Genomic DNA, 19,221 nt, shown 5'->3' on the forward strand with positions numbered 1-19,221 from the left:
TCCAAAATATCTGTCAGTCTATAAGGTACCACAGGACATCTTGTTCTTGAAGATACAGACTAACACAGCTACCTCTCTGATGCTCTGATTTGATAGATAACTATTTACCTTACTTTATTTCTAAGGCTCCCATCATCATTGTATTTAATGTCTGCCTTTACTTTTCAAATCCTGTCACCGTACTACACAGTTTAAAGAAAAATATCCCCCCTACCTTTTAATTGAATGGGTCTAGGGACTGATGCCTGAGAGTGAATTTTCTTTTAAAGAACGACTGTCACCTTAAAATCCACACATTCGTATGAAATTATTTACCTTCTGTTACTACTTTAAATGGTAGCAGTTAAAGGAAAATATTTTTATCTGTTTTTTCAACTCATTGCTTTATGCATTTGACTATACTTTGTTCTTCTATTTCTTCTGAATGATCAGTGACTTTCCCTATCGTTTGTGCTGGATCTTCACACAGCAGTGTAGAAGGGATTTTTTAAAATAAGAAAATGGATTTCTTGATGATTTGTTCCTTTTAAAAACAAAGAAAGCTAATTGAGTCAGAGGTCATTTTTGTCTGATAGTATGAATGAGTGGTATTAATGAGACAGTTCAGTCAGAACTCTAATTAGCAGTGTACTTGGTGTTGTGAGTATTATTATTTGTGGTTAGCATGGCATGACCAAACTCAGTTAATAATGCAGGCAGACTCTTCATGTTTTAAGCCACAACTTTTCCAGTGCCTGAAGGTTGACCTGCTTGCTGTACCTATCTCTGGCACCATTGCAGTCCTTGCTCTTTTGAGCAAAACTGACAGTTTTGTCAAGTCACACATTGGCCTGTCATGTGGACAGACACTTGTTGGGGGTTTAGACTGAGATGGGCAAACTTGTCTGGTGTACATGTGATCTCAGATCTCTAGTGCTGAACAGTGGGTGCATTAATCCATTGTAACACTAAGCCTACCTTCTAGTTTATACTTTTGACAGGTTTTTAAGTATGTGGCCTTCAGTGTGCTGCTTTCTAAGGGAATGTACTAATATTGGTAATGTGACATAGTAGTGTACTTCAGAAGAGTCTCATCCCTGCCAGCGCTGTGCTACTGTCACATCTGGGGTGACCTGTTAGAGAACATTAGACACTAAACTCAGAAGACCCTCAGAGTACATCTACACTAGGAAATTAGGTCAAATTTGTTAAGGTCAGTTTTGTAAGCACCTGACTTTGTGAAGTCAAGGGTGCATGTCCACACTGGCACATGAAGTTAATGAAGTGCATCCCAATTAGGGTAAGCAGCTTTGACTTTGTCAGCAATGTACTGTGGGTAGCTATTCCATAGTTCCTGCTGCCCAGTTGTATTGTGGGTTAAGCTCCCAGTGTCTGATGGGACAAAAAAGGGCTATGGGTGGTTCTGGGCTTGTCTCATCAGCCTCCCCTAGTGCACTTCTCTCCACGCCTTCCCCTTGGAAAGCAACAGTGAAAAGTGTGATTGTGCCATTTTTTCATATCCATGCAGACGCCATTGCAAGTCTCGTGTGGAGCCTGTCCAGCTTCAAACTGTTGTGGCAAGTATTATGAGCATCTCATGCATTATGCTTCAAGCAGCCTTCAGAGCGATGAAGACTCTGACAAGGACAAGGACATGCCCTGGTGTGGAACACTGAAGAGGAGAAATGGGGAGATTCCTGGTGCACTTGAGTCTTTGTACATAGTGGAATGCTGGTTCCAATGCTGTGACACTATCTTGGGCTGGTGGGAACCACATTTTTCAGCAGGTATGGGATGATCTGCAGTGGCTACAAAACTTATGAAAGCAGTCTTATGCATGCATGGAACTTTGCCTTCTCCCGCTCTAAAGCTCTGCAATACCAAAATGAGACTGTCTGTGGCAATTCAGAAGGGAGTGGCAATAGCTCCATAGAAGCTTGCAACCCCAGAGAGCTACCAGTCGATGGGCAATCAGTTCGGAGTGGGCAGGTCTAAAGTGGGGGCTACTGTGATCTAGGTAGCTAAGGCAATCAATACCCTTCTGCTATGAAAGAACACTGACTCTGGGAAGTGCGTGGACATACTGGGTGGTTTTGTGGCAATGGGATTCCTAACTGTGATGGGGTGATAGAAGAGTAGGACTGGAAGGGAACTCGAGAGGCCATCGAGTCCAGCCCCCTGCCCTCATGGCAGGACCAAGCACTTTCTAGACCATCCCTGAAAGCCATCTATCTAACCTCTTCTTAAATATCTCCAGTGATGGAGATTCTACCACCTCCCTTGGCAACTTGTTCCAGTGTTTGATCACCCTGACAGTTAGGAACTTTTTCCTAATGTCCAACCTGAACCTCCCCTGCTGCAATTTCAGTCCATTGCCTCTTGTTCTATCCTCAGAGGCAAGGAAGAACAAGTTCCCTCCCTCTGCCTTATGACATCCTTTTAGATACCTGAAAACTGCTATCATGTCCCCCCTCAATCTTCTCTTTTCCAAACTAAACAAGCCCGATTCTTTCAGCCTTTCTTCATAGGTCATGTTCTCTAGACCTCTGATTATTCTCGTTGCTCTCCTCTGGACCCTCTCCAATTTCCCCACATCCTTCCTGAACTTCAGTGCCCAGAACTGGACACAATACTCCAGCTGAGGCCTAACCAGCGCAGAGTAGAGCGGGAGAATGACTTCTCGTGTCTTGTTCACAACACACCTGTTAATGCATCCTAGAATCATGTTTGCCTTTTTTGCAACAGCATCACACTGTTGACTCATATTTAGCTTGTGGTCCACTATAACCCCTAGATCCCTTTCTGCTGTACTCATTCCTAGGCGGTCCTTTCCCATTCTGTATGTGTGACACTGATTGCTCCTTCCTAAGTGGAGCACTTTGCATTTGTCCTTATTAAACTTCATCCTGTTTACCTCAGCCCATTTCCCCAGGTTATCCAGATCCTTTTGAATTATGACCCTATCCTCCAAAGAAGTTGCAACCCCTCCCAGCTTGGTATCATCTGCAAACTTAATAAGTGTACTTTCTATGTCAATATCTAAATCGTTAACAAAGATATTGAACAGAACCGGTCCCAAAACAGACCCCTGCGGAACCCCACTAGTTATACTTTTCCAGCAGGATTGAAAGCCATTAATAACTACTCTCTGGGTCCGGTTATCCAGCCAGTTGTTCACCCACCTTATAGTAGCCCCATCTAAGTTGTATTTGCGTAGTTTATTGATAAGTATATTATGTGAGACCATGTCAAATGCTTTACTTAAGTCTAGGTATACCACATCCACTGCTTCTCCCTTATCCACAAGACTCGTTATTCTGTCAAAGAAAGCTATTAGGTTGGTTTGACATGATCTGTTTTTAACAAAACCATGCTGGCTGTTCCCTAGCACCTTACCACCTTCCAATTGCTTGCAGATGATTTCTTTAATGACCTGCTCCATTATCTTTCCTGGCACAGAAGTTAAGCTGACTGGCCTGTAGTTTCCCGGGTTATTCTTGTTCCCCTTTTTATAAATGGGTACTATATTTGCCCTTTTCCAGTCTTCTGGAGTCTCTCCCGTCTCCCACGATTTACCAAAAATGATTGCTAAAGGCTCAGATACCTCTTCTATCAGCTCCTTGAGGATTCTAGGATGCATTTCATCAGGCCCTGGTGATTTGCAGACATCTAATTTTTCTAAGTAAATTTTAATTTGTTCTTTTCTTATTTCAACTTCTAAACCTACCCCTTTTTCACTAGCATTCTCTATGTCAGGCATTCCTTCAGATTTCTCAGTGAAGACCGAAACAAAGAAATCATTAAACATCTCTGCCATTGCCAAATTCCCTGTTACTGTTTCTCCCTCCTCACTGACCAATGGCCCTACCCTCTCCTTGGTCTTCCTCTTGTTGCCAATGTATTTGTAAAAAGCCTTCTTGTTTCCCTTTATGCTTGTAGCTAGTTTGAGCTCATTTTGTGCCTTAGCCTTTCTCATCTTGCTCCTGCATGCTTGTGTTGTTTGCCTATATTCGTCCTTTGTAATTTGTCCTAGTTTCCATTTCTTATACGATTCCTTTTTTATTTTGAGATCATGCAAGATCTCCTGGTTAAGCCAAGGCAGTCTTTTGCCATGTTTTCTATCTTTCCTACGCAGTGGGATAGCTTGCTTTTGGGCCCTTAATAATGTCCCTTTGAAAAACTGCCAACTCTCCTCAGCCGTTTTTTCCCTCAGTTTAGCTTCCCATGGGACCTTACCTACCAGCTGTCTGAGTGTACCAAAATCTGCCTTCCTGAAATCCATTATCTCTATTGTACTGTTTTCCCTTCTACCCTTCTTTAGAATTGTGAACTCTATGATTTCATGATCACTTTCACCCAAGCAACCTTCCACTTTCAAATTCTCAATAATTTCCTCCTTATTTGTTAAAATTAAATCTAGAACAGCTTCCCCCCGGTAGCTTTTTCAACCTTTTGGGATAAAAAGTTGTCTGCAATGCAATCCAAGAATTTATTGGACAGTCTGTCCCCTGCTGTATTAGTTTCCGAACATATACCTGGATAGTTGAAGTCCCCCATCACCACCAAATTCTGGGCCCTGGATGATTTTGTTAGCCTCATCCACCTCTTCCACCTGGCTCGGGGGCCTGTAGTAGACTCCTAGTAGGACCTCATCCTTGTTTTTAACTCCTCTGAGTCTAACCCAGAGACTTTCAACCCGTCCATCTCCACCTCTGTCCAAGTGTGTACATTTTTAATATACAAGGCAACACCTCCTCCCTTCTTTCCCTGTCTGTCCTTCCTAAGCAGGCTGTACCCTTCAATACCAACATTCCAATCATGAGTATTATCCCACCAAGTTTCTGTGATGCCAACAATATCACAGTTGTATTCATTTATTAGTACTTCCAATTCTTCTTGTTTATTTTCCATACTTCTTGCATTTGTATATAGGCATCTCAGACACTGATTTGGTCTTGCCTCCCAGTTTTGCCCTGGCCCTCTTTTTACTCTCCCAGTGTAGTCCATACTCCCTCCCATTTCAAGTTCATCTCCCAGGTATCCATGCTCTTCACTTACCTGCAGGCTTTGCTCCCCTGCCCCCGTCAAACCTAGTTTAAAGCCCTCCTCACTAGGTTAGCCAGCCTGTGTCCAAATATGGTCTTCCCCTTCCTCGAAAGGTGAATGCCATCTCTGCCTAGTAGTCCTTCCCCGAAAAGAATCCCGTGGTCAAAGAAACCAAAGCCCTCCTGGCGACACCATCTACGCAACCAAGCATTCACCTCTAGGATACACCTGTCTCTGCCTGGGACCCTACCTCTGACAGGCAGGATTGAAGAGAGTACCACCTGCGCCCCAAACTCCCTGACCCGTGCCCCCAGAGCTCTGAAGTCACTCTTGACCTGCTCAGCGTCACACCTCGCAGTATCATTAGTGCCCACATGGATGAGAAGCATGGGATAGTAGTCAGAGGGCCGGATAATCCTCGACAATGTCTGCGTAACGCCCCTGGCAGGCAGCACGCCTCCCGAGTTGAAATGTCAGGGCGACAGATGGGCGCCTCTGTCCCCCTCAGAAGAGCGTCTCCAACCACCACTACTCTACGTTTCCTTCTTGCAGGGGTGGCAGTAGACTTCCCAGCCTTGGGGGTACAAGGCTTCTCTTCTGTACGGGGTAATTCTTGATCTCCTGTATTGAGTACAGCATAATGGTTTTCCAGTACCACGGTGGGAGGGTTCTGAGCAGGGGTGGGATGCTGCCCGCTGCGAGAAGTAACCAGCTGCCAGTGTCCACCCTGGTCCACCTCCTCTAGTAGTTTATCAGCCGTCCTGTGCACTGGGACAGTTACCTCCACAGTCTCCACCTGAATACTATCCAGGAACTGCTCATGGACTCGGATACTCCTCAACCTGGCCGCCTCCTCCTGTAGCTCCCCCCACCCGCCGCCTGAGATATTCCACCAGCAGGCAGCTTTCACACTGAATATTTCCCTCAGCCTGGGTATCAGTAAGTGGGAACGGCAAGCCACAGTCCTTGCAGAACCACACCAGGATCTGGGTAGAAACATCCATGGTCAGGCAGTCTGTCTGGCTACAGGCACAAGTGGAGGAGACAGCAGTAGTGCTGGCACAGGTGTTGCACAACCCTTTCTTAGCACCAGCCCAGCTTGCCACAGGGTACATAAACCATAAAGGGTATTTCTCCATGTTGTTAGAGGAATTGGTGGATTACAAGGGTTGTTTCACTGGGTTGGGAAACATGCATGATGCGTGCATCTTTAGGAACTCTGGTGTATTTAGAAAGTTGCAGAATGGAACTTTCTTCCCAGACCAAAAAATCGCTATTGAAGATGGCAGTAGTGATCCTTCGTGATCCAACTTACTTCTTGCTCCCTTGGCTCATGAAGCCATGCACAGTCAGCCTTGACCGCAGCACGGAGCAGTTCAACTACAGGCTGAGCAAGTGCAACATGGTAGTAGAATGTGCTTTGGCCACTTAAAAGCCAGGATTAGCTGCCTCCTGACTCTGTTAGACCTCAGCGAAGGCAACATCCCACTCATGGTGACATCCTGCTCTGTGCACCATAACTTATGTGAGAGCAAGGGGGGAAATTTCATGCCAGGCTGGAGGGTTGAGGCAGGTCACCTGGCCACTAATTATGAGTAGCCAGACACCACAGAAATATGGAGAGCACAGCAAGGGACACTGCTAATCAGGGAGGCTTTGAAAAACAGCTTTATGTATGACCAGTGACCTGACAGTCATGCCTCTTGCACTTAAGGAGGTGCCCCCTGAGTGATATGTTCTGGCCTGTAAACCTCCTCTCCTCCCCATGTGACACAAGCAGTAAAGATATTGTTATTTTGAGCTTAATGCTTTTTATTCAGGGGACAATAAAGGAGTTTATCGCAGAGGCTTTGAAGGTGGGTAAGTATGGGCATTATGTCATTACAGGTGGGGCAAATGTCAGCCTTCTCCTCCGAGAAGCATCCCTGTGAGTGGAATGCATTCTGGGGTGCTAATTGGGGGAAGAGTCGAGAATGTGGTGAGGAGGGCAGTGGAGTCCAAAAGAGGGGCAAGGCATGGCATTGTGGCTTGTGTTATGGGGGCTGTTCGGCTCTTGCAGTTGCTGCCTTCTTCTCCTCCCTGCTCTGCTGGGGCAGTGAAAGTCTCTCTTCCCCAGGAGCCCATGGAGGGTGACATAGCATAGCAGTGAGGCTAGTTCTTTCCTCCTTGTGGATGTGTGTGGCTCTTGTGGTCACCATGTGCTCTCCACCCCGCTTGGCTGGGACCTTGAAAGTTTTACTTCCCCCAGGAGTCCAGGGAAGGGAGGGGAGGAGGGTGGTCTTAGCACAGGTTGCTTCACCATGCCTGGAACAATAGGTTAATGCTTCTTCCCCTGGTTTCTCCATGTTGCAAAGAGATATTGGCCTCCTTAGAATAATAAACATTGATAAGGAATGGATGCTGACTGGATGTGGGCTGGAAGCTGCTAAGTATGCTGCACTGCTCTGCAGTGCTATGATGCCAGGTTACTTACTAGTGCCTAGAGGAAAGGTGTCCTATTGTGGAGGTCAGTATAAGGATGACACCCTCCCTGCCCCTCCTGCAAAAAAAAACAAAAAAACCCCGAAAACCATGTGAGAAGAAATAAAGCTCTCAGACAGATACTCTATGAAGATGTGCAAAGAGGATCAGCTCTCCATCCCCAGACATTAACAAGTTGTTCCAAGGCCCAGGGCTGTGTAGGTACAGCACCTGCCACAGATGACATCCAATTACCTTAACCGACTTGTAGCAGGATTAAAATGAGCGCTCACCAGAGGTGCGCTTTCCCTGCCACCGGGGTCCTGCTATGAAATATCCTGAGAGGAGGGGATGAGATCTAAAGATTAAAAAAGTTCCTGGCTGTGTTCTCTTCTCTTGATGACCATTATCGTTTGTCCCCCTTTTCCTCGTCCACCATGTCTTCCCTGCTGTTGCTGGAGGCTGCCTGAAAAATCTTTTAGGACGTATCAGCAGACTGTTTTGGAGACAGCGGCTGCTCTCCTTCTCTCCCCCCTCCCCCCAATCCCCGAATGCCATGCAGTTGCTGAGAGTTCAGGGGACTGGACTTGATGACCTCCCAAGGTCCCTTCCAGTTCTATGAGATGTGTATCTCCACATATTATTATTATTATTAGAAGTGGCATGTCTGCAGCGATGACCCACAATGTCCATAGGCTTCCTTTGTCTTCTGGTACGCTTGCCTGAGCTCCTTTATTTTCATATGGCACTGCTGGCCCTCCCTGTTGTATCCCTTTTCCATCGGGCCCTGTGAGATCTAGCCCTAGATATCCACATTTATTTTGCTGCTCCGCAGTTTGGCCAGACAGCTTTATCTCATCCCTCCTGCTGCCAGGTGTGCTGCTGAGTGTGCTCCCTGCTGTGCTCACCATGCTGGTGAAACAGGAAATAAAATTGAGACTTTCCCAGGCCCTTTCCCACATACCTAGAGAGCAGCGGAGCTGAAACTGGTGACCAGAGTAGTTGCATTGGGGCACAGTGGGAGATGTCTAGGAGACCAAGTATGTCAATTTTTTTTCACAGTACTCAGTCTGCACTATCCTAAAGTGGACCATGCAGGGTCAATTTTGGTGTTACTCTTCATGAAAAGCAGGAGTACAAAAGCTGACCTTAGGAGTCCCTAAAGTCGGCAGAATGGACCCTGTAGCGTGTACTGATTGCTTAGAAAAATCTGCCTAAGTCACATAAATTTGACAGAATCTTCTACCATAGACCAAGCCTCAGACCAGTTTGTGTGCAGGTTTGGAGTAGGGTAAATGCTATAGTTTGTAATTGTTATGCAGTCTTATTGGAGGAGTATTTGTTCTCAGTGTTTCTCAAGGGCAAGAAATGTTTTGATTGTTACTTTAGACTGTTTGTTCCAAATTGTTTTGAAATCCTGAGTGTTAAAAATATTTCACTCTTGGATTGTGTAGCCTTTCTGCATACCTCCTTGAGTAGCCGTTGCACATGCTATGCATTGTAATGTTATCTGTGGTGCAGCCCTTTGTACTGACAGATTGTGCCACATAGTAGGAAAGCCTCATTCCTTAACAGTAAATGCTACTAGGATTAATAAAAATATTTCTCTCAAAAATCATACAGGGTTTTGAGTGGTGCTGTGTAGACAGTGGGTTAATTTTGGTTTAAGGCATGTTCATTTTGTTTACGTGGTTCTATACCAATGTTTAAAATAATTAAAAAGAATTTTTGGAAAGATATACTCATGTTGAGAAATGACCACTGCAGAAATAATCTGTGGATAAAATTAAATGATTTAAAAAAACAAACACAAAAAGCCCCAATTTTTTTTAGTTAAATTGGATTTTTTAATGTAAATGAAATACAGATTTGTTTTAAATAGTCCTATTTAAAACAAAATGTGAAAACTCATGTTCAGGACTATAATTCATGATCATCAGAAACCATGGGCTCAGCGCCCGTTGGCGTGTGATGCCTCTCTCACTATTTTCCTTCCCTCTTTCCCTGTCCAGTGCAGAGTGGCTTAGTTTCTGTAGACTCATGCGGAGCTAGTCTACTATATCATCTATTCTCTGTGGGGCTTGCCTCTCCTGTTCAAATCGTCCATCCAGTGTGCTGAAAATCAGGGTCTTTGATTTTTTGTTCATCGTTCATTCCTCAGATATGCCCGAATAGCTTTAACATGCGCTGTATAACCTTCTGAAGTAGATTCTCTTTTGGCTGTATCTTCCTATATAATTCCTCATTTGTGACCTTCTACATCCATCCTATTCTCGTGATCTTTCTATAACTACTCCTCTCAAAGGCCAATATTCTTCTGTTTAAATCTTTCATTATCACCCGTGTCTCACATCTGTAAACATGCCGCCAAATAAACCTGTTTTCAAGACGCTCTGCTTTGTTCCTCAGCTAATTGCTTTGTTTTGCCAGATCTTATCCAGAGCCTTCAAACTCGCTCTTGCTTTCTCTATTCTAGATGCCATTTTCTTTTTACAGTCTAGATCATATGTTATGTTGCTCCCCAGATACATGAACTTCTCTGTGTGCTCTAGTTCAATCCCATCTACACTGATCTTCCTTCCTATTTCCTTATCTCCTAATACCATTGTTTCTGTTTATCAATCCTCATAATCTCTGTACTGCTTCCATTATCTCCTAATACCATTGTTTCTGTTTATCAATCCTCATAACCTCCGTACTGCTTCCCTTCGTCATTTAGCACCTCCATTGTTTTCACTCTTCTCCTCATCTTTTTCAATGATAACTATATTATCCCTGAACCTCAAGTTGTTAATTCTTATCCTGTGCATAGATGTCCCTTCTACATCTTCCTTGATCTCATCCATCGCTCTCTGTAGATGCGGATATCGGATCTCCTTGTCTTGTACCTCTACTCATTCTAAACCAACTTCCCAACTCTCCACATGTTCTCACCTCTGCCTCTGCATTGTCATTGATATCCTTCAACAATGGTATCTGTCTGCTATCCACTCCGTAAGATTGCAGCACTGCCCATGTCACTTTCTAATCTATACTGTCAAATGCCTTCTGAAAATAAACAAAACAAGTGTACATGTTCTTTCTTCGAGCTTTCTCTATCAATCAGTGCTAATATCTTCTGTATGATTCTTTCTTTCTTTCCTGAACCCTGCTTGATCATCCACTAGATGTTCTTCTACCTGTGATCTTCATCTCTCTGTCAGTATCATCATCAACACCTTGCCTAGATGACTCGTTAGGCCAATCGTTCTGTAGTTCTTGCACTCCAGTGCACTTCCTTTCTTGTGTATTGTCACTAGCATGGATCTTGTCCATTCCTTAGGTGCCTTCCCTTCTTTCCATGCCATATTACATAGTTGTTCTGTTTCCTGAATCATACTTTCTCCATCATATTTAATCATCTCTCCCATAATCTTATCATTTCCATGGCTCTTGTTGTTGTTTAGTCATTTCTCTGCCCTTTCTACTTTCTCCTTTGAAATATCAATCTTGCTGTCAATGCTTGGTGGAGGTGTCTCTTTCAGTTCTTCAGTCCAGTCTCTCTGAGACACTCAGGTCCAACTGTGCTTTGTACAGATTGTGCAGGGGGGACGAGATATTGCACCAATCTTCTCCTTGTTCATGAGCACCTCTTTGTTCTCATCTTTTGATTACCATCTGCTTTGGCTGCCACTTCCTATTAATACTCCTAATCATCTTATATGCCTCCCTGGTCTTACATTCACAGTAATAACTCTCTATATCGTCACACTGCTTCTCTAACCATTTTGGAATTTCGTCACACACCCCCAGCTCCATGCCAGCTCCAATCGCTCCGGCAGTGTGTGGCTGCTGTGGGGTGTGAGGAGCAGGGTGTGCTGTATGAGCAGTTGAAGCAGCAGCAGACTCGGGACTCCCACTCCTCTCCCACCCTCTGTGCAGGCATGCAGTAGGGGAAAGGAAGTTACTGGCAGGCAACAGACCTAGCTTTTCAGGAAATGCGCCGGCTGTTTTGAGAGGGGAAGCAGCAGGACCTCCAGGTATCAGTCACGCTGTCCCCTTCCCTCGCCCAGACCACCACAAGTACAGGTTCCCCACGCATCCCATAAATAAAGACAATGCTGAAATGTTTGTTGGACATATTTTATTTAAAAATGAACCCTGGCCAACAGGCCCCCAGTCAGGGCCAAGCGCCCATCTGGCTACAGCATCATAACACCTCTGCATCCCTACTCACCTCAATCTTGAGCCTATCATACCACTGAAACCTCCTGTCCTGAGACTCTCACAGCCCCAGTCTTCTGCCACAACACTACTGCACAATCCACACCCTGCAAATCTGTGTCCTGAGCCCCTCATGCACCCCAAACTCAACTCCTGCACCCTCACCTCCACAAGCCTGTGGTTTGCTCAGCACCCAAGCACTCCACCTGACCACACTCCACTCCACATTTCACCCATTCCCACTTCCAAATCCCTCATTCCCACCACAGAACCCGTACCTCCTGTCTCAACCCAGTGAGTGAGTAAGGACCAGGGACAGCAAATTAGGGAGAGCAGGGGTATGTAGAGGGCAGGCACTCAAGAAAGGGGTGGGGTCTTGGGGCTTGTCCTGGCCTTTAAAAAGTGATCTTGTACATAAAACAATTGGAGACCACTGCTGTATTAAACTTTTGGGCCAAGAAAAATTATTTGTGCTTATTTTTTTAATTTTAAACAAAATTTTCTATCAAGTTTTTGTGTTTGTTTTAAATTACAAATTAATTTTTTGTTAAGGGGGTTGGATGAAGGTAAAGAAGAGGGGAGGGCGGTGAGGGTTTCTCAAAAATAAAAAAGGGGGCATGATGCTGAAAAGCTTGGGAACCATGGACCTAAATCGAAGTTTCAAACTCAGGGCCTCTGGGCCATCTCTGCCCTCAGTAGTTCCAGAATCTGGCATGCATGGCTGCCAGCATGGGAATCCCTGCAGCCCTGGGCAGAAGTTGTCCTTATTTTTCCCCCACTGCTCTGCCATCTGCCCCTGCATTGCATCCTTCCCCCACAAGGGATATGGCCTTGGTGATTACTGGGGTGGGGGTGGGGGGTCTAGCACAGGGTAGCAGCAGGGTCGAGGCCTCCTGCACTCACCTCGGTGGCAGGAACCGTGAGGAAGCAGAGCAAGTGGGCTGGCCTGGGAAAGGGTGGCAGAGTGAAGCAGGCTGCTGCATCGCCCCACTTCCTTTTGGTTCCCACCCCCACAGCAAATGCAGGGGGCCCAGCCTCTGCTTCTGGCCCCAGACTGCCCAGGACCCAACAGGCTTACCGGATTATAGGGGACCTTCCTGTATCTAAGATGAGTCAGGCAGTTGCCATGGTGCCCCCTCCTCCCCGAAGTGTGGGACCTGTGGTTGCTGATCTGAACCATTCTGTGGATGAGAGGGCTCTGCACACACCTCCTCCAAGTGACAGGGACATGCCAGCAGCTATGCAGAGTTAGTAGATGGAAGCTGCTCTAACCCCACTGTGATATGGTGGGGGTGGGGGGCCTGTGACATTTTAAATCACCCAGGTGTGCAGACAGGGATGGGGGAAGGCCTGAGGGGTGGGGGTAGAGCAACATATGGAGATTCCCAGTCCCTGCAGAGCCACTGCCAGAGAGGGATGCCTGCTGGTGCTGGCTTTAAGATAAATTGAGTTTGAGGCCTTTGAGCTAGAGTTTAGAGAAGTGCTGACCCAGCTTTTGACAGCAGTAGCTTGTTCTTCAGTGAAGAGAGAATATGTTTTTCATTTCTTCAATGACTAGTTTAAGTGAAAAAAAACAATTATGAGTTGAAAAAGCAGAAAAGTTTATATTGTATTATTTGCATTCCCCTTTTAGTCCATGAAAAAACCAGCTGTCAAAGGGTGAGATTTGCTAGTTTTAATGTCTTGAAAGACATGGTGACTGGAAACAATCAGGTCAATTCACTAACTGTACTTACAGTGCAAGTAAGTAAGTAAATAAATAAATGATTTATCACAGCATTTTGAATTTAAATATTTTTCTTATGTATCCAGCATTTTTAATGTTGTATTGACTAATAAAAAATACTGGTTTCATGCATTTTAATTGAATTTGAATTTCCGTGCAAACAGTCTGACACAAATCACAAGTAAAAAAAATAATAGCTTAGCAAATAAGGAATGCACCACCCTTTCCTAACACAACACAAAATATAAAAATGAAGAATTGGAATAAATTAAATTAAACTATATAATTGCTTAAATAAATGTGGATAGGTATAATGTATTATTCTTGTTCCTTACACTGAACTTAGTGTAAAGGCTATATATATGTACTTAGAAATCAACATGTTTAATTACCAACAGCAAGACTGAACCTTTCTTTAGGAAAATAAATTACAAATCTCAAGGCACTATTAAAATTGATTACTTACATCAAGATTTTATGCTTCTGGTAATTTAAATAATGGTTAGCATTATGTTGAGTTTTAAACCAATCCATCCTGGAAACATATCTGTTCATTGTCTGTAAAATGTGCACGTGAATATTCCTATTATTGTGGCTTTTCTGTGTGATAGTGCAACAGAGTCTTTGTTATGCTCTCAGCAGTTTGTTCTAAAACAGTGGCCTCCAACCTTTATAAGCATAAGGTCACCTTTCAAAATTTAAGTGCAATCCAGGATCTACCTCAAACCCAAATACCCTGACCATGAGTCCTTCCCTAAGGTCCCATCATGCTATCCCCCTCGCTTTCATCAGGCTGGGGTAGTGGGTGGGGAAAAAGGGTGTTGCAGGCTCAGGTCTTGGGCTGAGGGGTTTGGAGTATGGAAGGGGCTCCAGGCTGAGCCTGGGGCGGGGGTTGTGGGACGGAAGATGTTCAGAATGCAGGCTCTGGGAGGGAGTTTTGGTGAAGGAGGATGTTCAGAGCTGGGGCAGCACTTCAGGATGCGGGGTCTAGCTAGACACCATTTACCTCAGGCAGCTTCCATGTGGAGGCTTATCCCTGTCCTGGCCCTGCACTACTCACAAAAGCTGCTGGTGTGTCCAGCAATGAGTCTTGTGGGGAAAGACAGGTGGCTCCATGTGCTCCCTCTCTCCCCCTGCTCCGCAGGCACTGCTCCCACACTTCCCATTGGCCAGGATTCCCTGTTCTAGGCTAATGAGAGCTTCTGGGGCCGTGCCTGCAGGCAAGGACAGCGTATGGAAAACCCCCATCCTGCTGACCCCAGCAGCTGAAGAAACATTTAGCCATTTTCAGGAGCAGCACAGGGCCAAGTCAGAAGGGAGTCTGCGGTAGCCCTGTTGGACTGTTGGCAGCTGATTCCATAGGTGATGTGTGGAAGTGCACAGGGGGCCATATGCACCCCCAGTGTCATTCCCCTCCCATGCACTCTTCATCAGAACTGCTTCTGGGGATTGTGAGGTCAGTCTTGCTCTCATGCAGAGTGGCGCAGCATGAGCTTCCACAGGAAGAAGTGGACAGGGGCAGAACAGGGGTGGGGGGTGAGGAGAGGGTGAGGCATGGACAGAGCATGGGGAGAGGGTGAGGCATGGGCAGCAAGGGGGCACATGACTGGTGCTTCCCCCTCCCCACCGGAATCCCCACACTAGTCTCCTTTGGCTGATTCCCCAGTTTCGCTACAGGAGCTGCCAGCAGATTGAGGCTGATCCCGGGAGCCTCCCAGCCAGCATTCTACATGTGGACAGAAACAATTAGAGGGAATTAATTTTATGTGCATCAATATCAAGGTAATGTGCACATTTGTGCCACCAGTAGAAATCCAAACCCTAGATATAATACATATTTTTTAAAACTTATCATTGGGATAAAGACTCCAGCCATGACAGGTTAGGCATTTTAGAACTCACAACTCAAAGAATTAAATTTAAGCATAAGAGAAATAAATATTATAAAATGTACAGACTAATGAAAAACATAAAATACACTTTGAAAAAAGTAGAATAATTAAAAACAACACAAAGTATCCATTGGGTTGGGAATTGAGTGTGAAAGACTGAGTGTGAGAGTGACACACACGTACTCTGAGTCACAGAGATTGGCATTGCCCCTTTAAATATGACGAGTTACTTCAGACATAGGAGCAGCTGCCGACAAACTCCTTCCATCCCATAAGAATGGTTATGCTGGGTCAGATTAGATGTCCACCTAGCACAGTACACTGTCTTCTGACAGTGGCCAATGCCAGGTGTCCCAGAGTAATGAACAGAACAGGTAAGCATCAAATCTCATGAAGGATTGATTGTGGATGGTAGGAATTCACTAATATTTGTATGGTGCTCATACAAGGGAGAGTGTGATAGTGTCTGGGAAGATGGTCTGTGAGCACAAGATGAGACACCTAGGCTATGTCTACACTAGCCTCTTCCTTTTGGAAGGGGCATGGTAATGAGCGAGTTGGGAAGATGCTAATGAGGCACTTCAATGAATATGCAGCACCTCATTAGCATAATGGCAGCCACATGTGATTCGAACATGCTGCCTGTGTAGGCGGGGGCCTTTTGAAAGGACCTACTGGACTTCAAAAGCCCCTTCCTAAAACCTAATAGAAAGACGTGGCTTTCGAAGCCCAGGGCGTCCTTTTGCCATTCTGCTAATGAGGTGCTGCATATTCATGGCAGCACCTCATTAGCATCTTCTCTACTCGCTCATTACCATGCCCCTTCCGAAAGGAAGGGGCTAGTGTAGACATAGCCATAGTGAAGAGGGTGGATTAGAATGGGATAAAACAACAAACACACTTTTGCTGCTGTTACTGCTGTCTTAAGAGTGTGACTGACCTGTATGGACTCATTCCTCCCTCAGGGGACACAGGTGCGTGGTGCTATTTTTCTTTAATCACTACCATAAATTAAAATGTGTTCCTTTGCATTGCTACAATTAGAGTTACACCCTGTATCTTTTATTGCCAGAATTTTATCTTTGAACCTTTAGCTCACTATCTTGCTATCAGCTGCGAGGTATTTTTCAGGGGATGCTTAAACCGTTGAACAGTACTGAATCTGAAAAGTGTTATAGGTAGAGAAATCCCCTAACTGCAGTTTGTGCTAATGTGAGATTTTAATCATTGTACCTATTGACAATCTTGTTCTTCAGGTCTCTCATGAGCTCCACCTGCCCCACACCAGGATGAAATGCACCCAGTGTCTGTGGGGCATGGTCAGTGCTCACCAGGGGGTTTAAAAACAAAGTGGATTGTAGCACTCTGATGTGGTTCTGAAGCAGATTGGTTGCTGGTTAAAGAGTGATGCTGCTGAGTCTGGAACAGATTGGTAAAGAGCAAGCACAGCTTCTGCCATTCCTTCCCTAAGGATATTTTTTGGCTGTTTTCAGGGATGCGTTGATACTTGCAGTGGTGTTGTGTGGGGGTGTATTTGGATTAGGGTTCATGTGCACTTCAGGCTGGGAATGGTTCTACTCTGTTGTGGTTTGTCTCCTGATTGTGGAATTCATGGATTTGGCAACTCTGCCTCTTTGAGTTGGAGCATCAGTCCAGGCTTTTTGCTGCTCTCTCACTTCTAGCCAACCTCAGAGAGGCTGACTGAGTGACAGAGACATGCTATTTCTCTGCTTGTGTTCTCCACATCCTTTGGGAAAGCAGTGGAATAGTTAACTTATTGTACTGAGCTGTCTGGGCCCCCCTTTGTTTATCACCAACACATAGTATGCTTTTGTTAATGATATAGCCAACACATATCAAGTTATATGGATATCATCACCACTGCATCCAATTCCCTACCTGCCATCCTGAGAACTCCCCCTCAGTGCTTTCATGGGGAGAGAAGTGCTTTGATTTCTATCTTCCAGATTTTTTTTTTAAAAAAACCCAGCTTTTAAAATGACACACAGCCCATGAAAGTTGAGGTGGGAAGTGTGACAGGATCTCCAGCGTGCAATGGGGATTGTGCCCCCACAACTCTGCAGTCTGGACTATCTCACAGTCCTTTGCTAGTGGCAAGCAGCAAACCCTGCCAGGTACTATGATCACTCAGTACCAGTGTTCCCTCTCTTTTTTATGTCCATGTGTGGAATGAATTTTGTTATGTGCACCAAAATGGTGTGTGACCCATCACCTCCATATTGATGCACCTAACAAAATTCATTTTGCACATGCACAGTTTGTGGTGGGGATGGAGCTGAGGGGTTTGGAATCTGGGAGGGGACTTAGGGTTGGGGGTTAGATGAGAGCTCTAGCTGGAGGTGCAGATTCTGAGGTCGGGCTGGAGATGAGGCGTTTGGGCTCCAGGCTGGGCCCAAGAGGTTTGAAGTGTGGGAGTGGGCTCAGGGTAGGAGGCTGGGGTGAGGGTGCATGGTCTAGGGAGGGGTTAGGGTGCTGGATATGGCTCAGGATTGGGATGTGAAGTCTTGGAGGGAGCTAGGGTAGTATAGCATGGTCAGGGTTGGGGTTCTGGGCCTGGGTGCAGGGTCTTGAGGGAGTTGGGGTGCTGGAAGGGGCTCAGAGCTGGGGCTCTGGGTTGGGATGCAGGGTTCTTACCTGGTGTAGCTCTCCTTTAGTTGTGGGGAACAGATGGCTCTGCCCTGCCCCAGGCCCATCTGCAGACACTGCCCCTGTAGCTCTCATTGGCCACAATTTCTGGACAATGAGAGTTGGGGGTCAGAGCTTCCAGGTGCAGGCAGCATGGGGACAGAGCTTCTTGCACGCACAAAGTGGCTCCAGCCGGGGGAAAGAACAGCATTAGGAGCCTCCTTCTGTCCTCACTGCCAGGAAGGGCTGGCCCAGAACACAGGGACTTTGTGGGCTGTAGTCCAGGGGTCCCAAGCTAAGGGAGCTCCAGCCCCCAAAATCACTTTCCTAATTTGGCCCTGTAGCTGGCACCACAGGAGCATGCCTCTCCACTGGCCCCAGAGGGGAACTGCAGCATCCATCTAGAGTGCTCCCAGAGCCCTGCATGAATCACACAAACTGGCACCAGCCAAATCCTCTCCAGCTCTCAGCCTGGCACTTCAGGAATATTGCATCTTGTACTGCTCAAGATGAGCAGTGCAAATTATTAATTGATTCATCAATGGAAAGTGGATATACCTCACTAATACAGATAAACAGTTAAGCAGATTTATTGACTGCAAAAGATAGATTTTAGGTGACTAAAAGCAATAGGCACAAAGTCAGAGTTACAGTAGTTACCAAAAGAAAAAAGAATATATAAACATGTGGTTTAAACTCCTATCCCCTTTAGACACCAACAACTAGATGAAGCAGTTTTTCTCACCCCACTGGGCATTGCAGTCCTTAATATACAAGTGTATCACAAACCTGTGCCAGTGTCGTCTGTTGACTTCTTCAGTCTTCTTCTCAATGTCCTTGTTGCTTGCAGCATAAGTGTGGGAAGGAGAAAGGGAAAACATGGGCCTGCTGAGTTTTGTTTTATACCCTCTTGTACCATGTGCTTGGAAAATACATTTCCAGGCATGTCTGGTATATATTGAGTCCACAGGCAAAGTTAAGTAACTCCTTTTGGTGTGGCCTCATGCAGGTGAGTCATTGAATTGTAGCTCACTTGCTGGACAATGGCTGTTGATTGTTTTTACACTGCCTGGCATTGGCTGCTTTTCATGCTGTTGTCTTTGGGGAGCTAATATCTGGCTAATTCCTCCATTTACAAAATATTTAAGTACCAACCAGCCAACACAATCTCATCACTCCATATATAATAAAGGTACACTTATTTAGATATGATTGGCTGAGACCCACTGTTCTAATTTTTCCCCTGATACCTCACATGGCGTGCTTTAT

At 45.5% G+C, this 19,221-nt stretch overlaps 1 protein-coding gene across 3 annotated transcripts in view; it reads left to right on the plus strand.

Annotated features, from left to right (window-relative positions):
* Positions 1 to 19,221, plus strand: part of CSTPP1 (centriolar satellite-associated tubulin polyglutamylase complex regulator 1) — a 133,454-nt gene that overhangs the window by 13,135 nt on the left and 101,098 nt on the right. For 2 of the 3 annotated variants that reach the window (XM_074997620.1, XM_074997618.1), the window contains exon 2: positions 1,508 to 1,766. The exons of the other annotated variant lie outside the window; for it this stretch is intronic. In XM_074997620.1, coding sequence (XP_074853721.1) covers positions 1,577 to 1,766 — 190 coding nt within the window. In that variant the 5' untranslated portion in view covers positions 1,508 to 1,576. The remainder of the gene's footprint in view (positions 1 to 1,507; positions 1,767 to 19,221) is intronic. 3 annotated transcript variants of the gene reach the window in all.

Source organism: Carettochelys insculpta, chromosome 6 (assembly GCF_033958435.1).
Source record: "Carettochelys insculpta isolate YL-2023 chromosome 6, ASM3395843v1, whole genome shotgun sequence".
NCBI lineage: Eukaryota > Metazoa > Chordata > Testudines > Carettochelyidae > Carettochelys > Carettochelys insculpta.